Source organism: Gavialis gangeticus, unplaced genomic scaffold, assembly GCF_001723915.1.
Source record: "Gavialis gangeticus isolate Ggan-Ray unplaced genomic scaffold, GavGan_comp1, whole genome shotgun sequence".
Lineage (NCBI taxonomy): Eukaryota > Metazoa > Chordata > Crocodylia > Gavialidae > Gavialis > Gavialis gangeticus.
In genome coordinates this window covers 5,609,744-5,615,610 of record NW_017728996.1, presented here as the reverse complement: position 1 = coordinate 5,615,610, position 5,867 = coordinate 5,609,744, and the positions used below count along the sequence as shown (strand labels likewise).

Genomic DNA, 5,867 nt, shown 5'->3' with positions numbered 1-5,867 from the left:
CCCCCCCCCCCCCCTTTTTTTTTTTTTTTGTTAGCAGCTGCAGGCCAGAATGGCCCAGAAAGCCCCTTAACTGCTGGAACCCTACCAAAACCCCCTGGCATTGTGGGCTGTATCAAATGGCTCTGCAGGCCATAGGTTGCCAACATCTGTATTAAGCTATCCAGCTTGTTCCCTGAACTATTTTCCATGCCAAGTCATCTGAATGACTAAGGTACAAAGTAATTTACACACTGTCCTATTGTCTTTTCTTTCTGAAAAGGCCAGATGTGAATGCATGACTTGCAATAAAAAACACAAACATATAAACAAAAAACCCAAGACAGTCCCTACATCAATGTCTTTTTTCCCCCCTATATTTCTGATTTAGATCACAAAGCAGCCCATAGGCAGAATTTTTTTTGTTATGCTTCTAAATTAAATATACCATTTGGGGACATGATCAAACAAGTGGCTGCCTGGCTAATTTTAAGGACTCTTCCGAGTTGGGGTTAAAGATATGTAAAAGGCCACCTAACTCTCCAGCAAAAAGACAGTGCTTGACAATCTTGCATCCCTGATTAAGAAATTTCTGTAAAGCCAACAATGAAGTGTTCTGTAAGAGAGGGAACTTTGAGTACTGATCTGAATCAAGGGAATAAATTCCTCCATTAACTCAAGACCACTACAAACCTCACTATTTTCCTTTCCAAGTGCAACCCTTATTACTTTGATCTTGCCCTCTCTAACATACATATTTATAAAACTCTGCCAAAACAAGGTGCTCCAATGCACATGCTTCTTTCCCTGGAAGAAGACTCAGAGACCACCAACACAACTAATGTTAGTCCCATTGCTAATGCTACTGGAAAGCACTCAAATCTATAAACATAAGCATGGTGTAAAAAACTAATGCAGAACAGACTATTAACGTTAATTTGTCAGAGTTTTCTAACTTTTTTTTTCCAAGTTTGTTTCCCTCCTTAATATATTTTAACTCTGTTCCATTTTCAGGTGGAGAACAGACTACTCAATATCAACAACATACCCTTCTCAAAAAGGGGCAGGTGGAGCTTAGCTAAGGACATGCCTCAATGGTAGTATCTTCCCCTCAAGCTGATCCAGAGTGATGCAGTTGGGAGGCAGAAGATAGGAGGCCAGAATAAAACCAGCTAACTTAAGGAAAGGAGAGGAAGAAGGAAATGTTAGTTCACTATGAAGCAGAAAATGATCACAGCTTTCTAGTGATGTATTCTTGTTGTATGGCACCAGAGCACTGCCTAGACTAGGGATTTGCCTGGTTTACAGTAAGAGATATAAGGGCACCAGTCACTGATCAGTGTAATTCAAACACATCTGCGTGGAACTCAAAACAACCTAGATACTTCAGAAGTAATAAAAGTAGCTAGAGGGTTTCTGCCAGAGAATCCTTCTGACATAATCAAGTTGTACCCTCAATGAAAGAAGCAACCAAAGGAGCTTGTAACTTGCTGTGCCAGTTCTTCAGCAAACTACCATAGAGAAATAGGGAACACATTAAATGAGCCATCTTCTTCATTAGTAACAAGAACCCACAGAAAATTATGGTCTGGATCCTCTCTTCTGGAGTATTAGTAAGTACTGTGAAAGTAATTCTAACCGAATCCTGTTTCCTTTTGCTAAACAGAAGTTATGTACAGAGTATATGCCAGACTAATATCTGATTCACTTGAAAACACTGATTGAAACAATTGATGGAATTAAGTGTGCCTAAAGAGGGAGAAGGAGAAAGATACTGGACTTTGAGATAATGGAACAAAAAGGTAATAATGTATGTGTAAGATAAATAAAACACAGCGGTGACAAGAATCTAACTTCTCATTTTAACAATACAGCTTAAACAAATCATTTGGGCATACTAAATACATTTTCAGTTCCCAATCAGACGAGTCAGTTTGCAAAAAAATCAAAGGTTCTTGCCTCTACAGATGAGTTTCTTAAAAGCCTTTTACTATGACTCGTCTTACTTCAGTATTAACTTACATATATACCTGTTTTCCAGGAAAAAATGGATACTATTGTGCTAAGAAACAATTCTACTCCTCCTGAAAACCACTCATACCAAATCTAGAGATTTATATAGCCTGATCAGAATGCAGTTTAGTGTTATCAGTACACTTCTGATCAAATGTTCTTTATTTATATAAATCTTTAGTAAAAGTAAGTGTTTTAAAAACAGAACTTGATGAGCCTAATTCTTACAAGGATGCATTTGTTATGTTCCCGTTATCCTCAACTGTCAGAGAAAAAAAGGCGAGAGAAAGTGAACATTCTGAAGAGCTAACTTTTGTGACGAACTGCACAAAAGCATACATGCCTTCATTACTTGTAAAATCTTCAGACAAAATGGGAAGATCAAGTCTAATTCGTTTTAAGCAGGTCTGAAAATGAGAAGAGATGCTGTGTATTACAAGTTAATGTATTCACCAGAGCATCTTTGCAATACCTCAATGAAAGCAAGTTTCTTAAAGCTATTAATGCAAAACCTTAAAACATAACTGGTAAGTTTCTGATTTTGACAATGAGGAAACAGCACACAGTAAACAGACTGTTGCACACGCATGTGTAAAAAGATTCCAACATAACTAACTTTTGTAGTCATGTCTTAATTACTAGTCACAATAGATTCTCTGAAGTACTGTTTCAAATAAAACACAACATATATTGCCATCCTAAATAATTAATTCAACAGTGAGTGATAGCTCACTTAAACACTTGCATTAAATTATTTAGAAGTGCATTATGTAACTAGAGGTCTACCCAACTTGGAGGCAGCAGCCAGCTCATTTTACAGGAAGATTGTGAGGCCAGCCCCCATTTTTGAGGGCTTATCATGGCTGCTTCCCCCCAATGCCTCCATTTGCTGAAGGGGCAGTGGCCCCACCCCACCCCACCCCTGATTGGTGGACAGAGCTCTGTCTTGCGGCCTCTTGATGCTGATTGGTGGAGAGGGGCAGGGCCAAACAACATGCAGCCCTCTCAGCCAATTAGCAGGGAGGGGCGGCAGCCATCTTGCCTGCTCACCTTCATGCCAGCAGTTGCCCCCGCCTCCTCCCCAAGTGTCTGCATGGCCGGGAGAACAGCTGGCTCCCGCTAAGGAATCAGCATTTTATTTTTGGTATGTCTTCTTCCCCCTCGCAGATTTTGCAGAGACTGGCCAATTTTGTAAATTCCATCAAATTGTGATCTGGGTAGGTCCCTAATTATAACTTAAGTCTTCTCCTCCCAGACCCATACCTGAGAACATATAGTATTATTAGAAAACTAGCCAGGCTGCCTATCTCGAATGACCGGGGGAGGCGGTGTTAGGGGCCTGGGATGGAGTGCCACCACCTAACACCCCATGCCGCCACTGTTCTGCCTCTTGCAGGGAGTGGGCTGGGGGAGCCGAGGGCAGCGCTGCTGGCCCCAGCTACCACACCCCGTCCAGTCCTTGGTGCAGCTTCAGAATCATGGCAGGCCTCCCCCATGCTTGGACCATTCTGATTGGCTGTTTCCATCAGCCAATCAGAGTGTGAATAAAGCATTACAGACAGACTTAGGCTTTTACAGTATTAGAATAGACCAGCACTTACTTGAACTTCATTTTTATTTCCTAAAGATTCTACCTTGTCAATAAAATCATCAAATGGCAGTTTTGGATACAATCTATGAGCCCAGTGTTCCATGTGTCTCATAAGTGTGTCTAAGTCCTCTACCTGGAACAAAAAATCAAGACATTCTATTCAACAGCTGGGTAAGTCATCAAATTTTAGAGGGAGAAGCAATTTCAGAAACACAAGCAGCATTTAACAGTTGCAAAGGTAAGTTTGGCAAAACTGCACAGCAGCAACCTATCAGCTTCAACTGTAACTATGGTCAGAGCACAGGGGTAGGCCGTGCATAATAAGAATGGTGAACAACATTTGGAAGCACATTTGCATGGATATCAGAGCACTTTTCAGAAGTCTGCAAACTAATGGTAAGGGTTCTTTGTAAAATAATTTCCAAAGAGAAAACAGAAAACTAAACCAGAATCGTGAAAAAATTACTGCACGCACCATTAGCTCCATTACATACTATTAAGTAGGCAGCTACGTTTTCACCTGAAATAACTCGTTCCTATAAACATTTCAGGTCAGATTATCAGTTTTGCTGAAGACCACTTGCTCCACTAATGCAATGGGAATTTCAGCTGGACTTCATCCACTAAGTACTACATGCTTTTTTTTTTTTTTTTTTTTACCACGTCAAGCGTCAGCATATAACATGAAAGACGCACCAGGGTGAGACTGGAGCAAACCACTTCAGTCAATTCCCCAATTCCCTTGTAAATGTTCCAACTCAGTTTAAAATGGCTCCCAAAAAACCCAAAGTTTATGTAATATTTTTGAGACCTTAAACAGTAGAGTCAAGGAACCTGACTGTTCCCATAGCAACCATAACTCTATTTGCACATGTAGTAAGTTATATTCTAGTCACATGATAGCTTAATGTTAAGTCTTGTGTCACAGCTACTATGGAAACCATAAGTGAATTTCCTGCTGTACATGTAATCTCTAGTCTAAACTACAACATTATGAAACTAATTCACCAAATTTTTCAAAGATAATTTCTGTACTTCTTGAGAACAAAGTAAATTGTTATGCCTGCCTTATCTTAACACCCTCACAAATTTCAAGAACAATCCCTCTGTAGTCAACAACTACATGTGAGAAATTTCAGGCACAATGGTTCTTTGTCTGTTAGTTTGAGGGAGGTAATTTAATATCAAGATATATCTGTCAACTGACTTAAGGTACAGTCAAAGTCCCATCTGACGCATTTTAGTAACACTACCTAGCCGTGTTTTAGCCTTCAAATGTTACCCAATACATTTTGTTCTCTGGCTTTGCTCTACTCCTTCCAAGTAAATACGATGAATAAAACATCAGTCCAATCTACGTCCCTAAGAAACAGAATGAGAATTTTTAGTACATCTTACCTCATGCCCTTTACCTTTGAATTTTACATTGTCAAATAAATGGCGTAAGGCTGGAAGTCCTCTTTCTGAAATTAACCTGTGAATAGAAAGCACTGCAAATTATCTGAAAATCATATGGTTTTTAAGAATAGTTCTTCCAGAAGATGCAACCTACACTACAAATAGTATTGCTGTTTGTAACATGCATGTGCTTTTCCCCCTCCCAATCACTGTAGAACATAAAATATTTGTAGGAATTATGAAAAGTAATATAATTACGCAATACACGATGGGATGTTTTATCATATCAAGTGTAAGTATGACAATTCTGGGAACCCATGATTTAAGAGAGACAGAGGACAGGCAGGCAATTAAGAGACAGACAAGATGATCTTTTTTTTTTTTTTTTCCAGGAAGGAGGGAAAGAAGATATTCACAGGCTAATGCAGGATAGATGGGTAAACGAGTGAGACTAGTATCCCAAACGTTAGCCTTCAGAGGTCTACAATAAAACTCACCAAGAATTAATAAAGAAAATATCACTGTTTTGGGGGAAATTAATTAAGTATATATGAAGTTTTGGGCTAAATCTAATTACATTTTAGAATGCAGAAGAAAATGATGCAATGAGAAATCTAGAGCTAAAACAGGGTAAGAGAGGGGTTCTTTGTTAAATGTTAGCTGATTGACTGGAGTGAACCAGCACAGGACAGCTACTTGGGATTTGTTGCAGTATTTTAGAATGCTCACTTAAAGTAATGTAGCCTTTGGATTTAATAAAAGCTTAATTACTGATGTGGTCAAATTCCAACATCCTCCAACCAAGACCACGGCAACACTGTTAGGCACTATACTTTGGGGTAGCCAACCTGTGTGCAGGGAGAACAGAGTAGGAGCACAAAGAGCAGCA

At 39.4% G+C, this 5,867-nt stretch overlaps 1 protein-coding gene across 1 annotated transcript in view; it reads right to left on the bottom strand.

Moving 5' to 3' along the window:
- The window catches only part of TIPIN (TIMELESS interacting protein), a 29,954-nt gene that overhangs the window by 9,668 nt on the left and 14,419 nt on the right, over positions 1 to 5,867 (bottom strand). The window contains exons 4-6 of the mRNA XM_019503959.1: positions 4,979 to 5,054; positions 3,591 to 3,713; positions 2,333 to 2,396 (exon numbers count right to left, since the gene is read on the bottom strand). Coding sequence (XP_019359504.1) covers positions 2,333 to 2,396; positions 3,591 to 3,713; positions 4,979 to 5,054 — 263 coding nt within the window. The remainder of the gene's footprint in view (positions 1 to 2,332; positions 2,397 to 3,590; positions 3,714 to 4,978; positions 5,055 to 5,867) is intronic.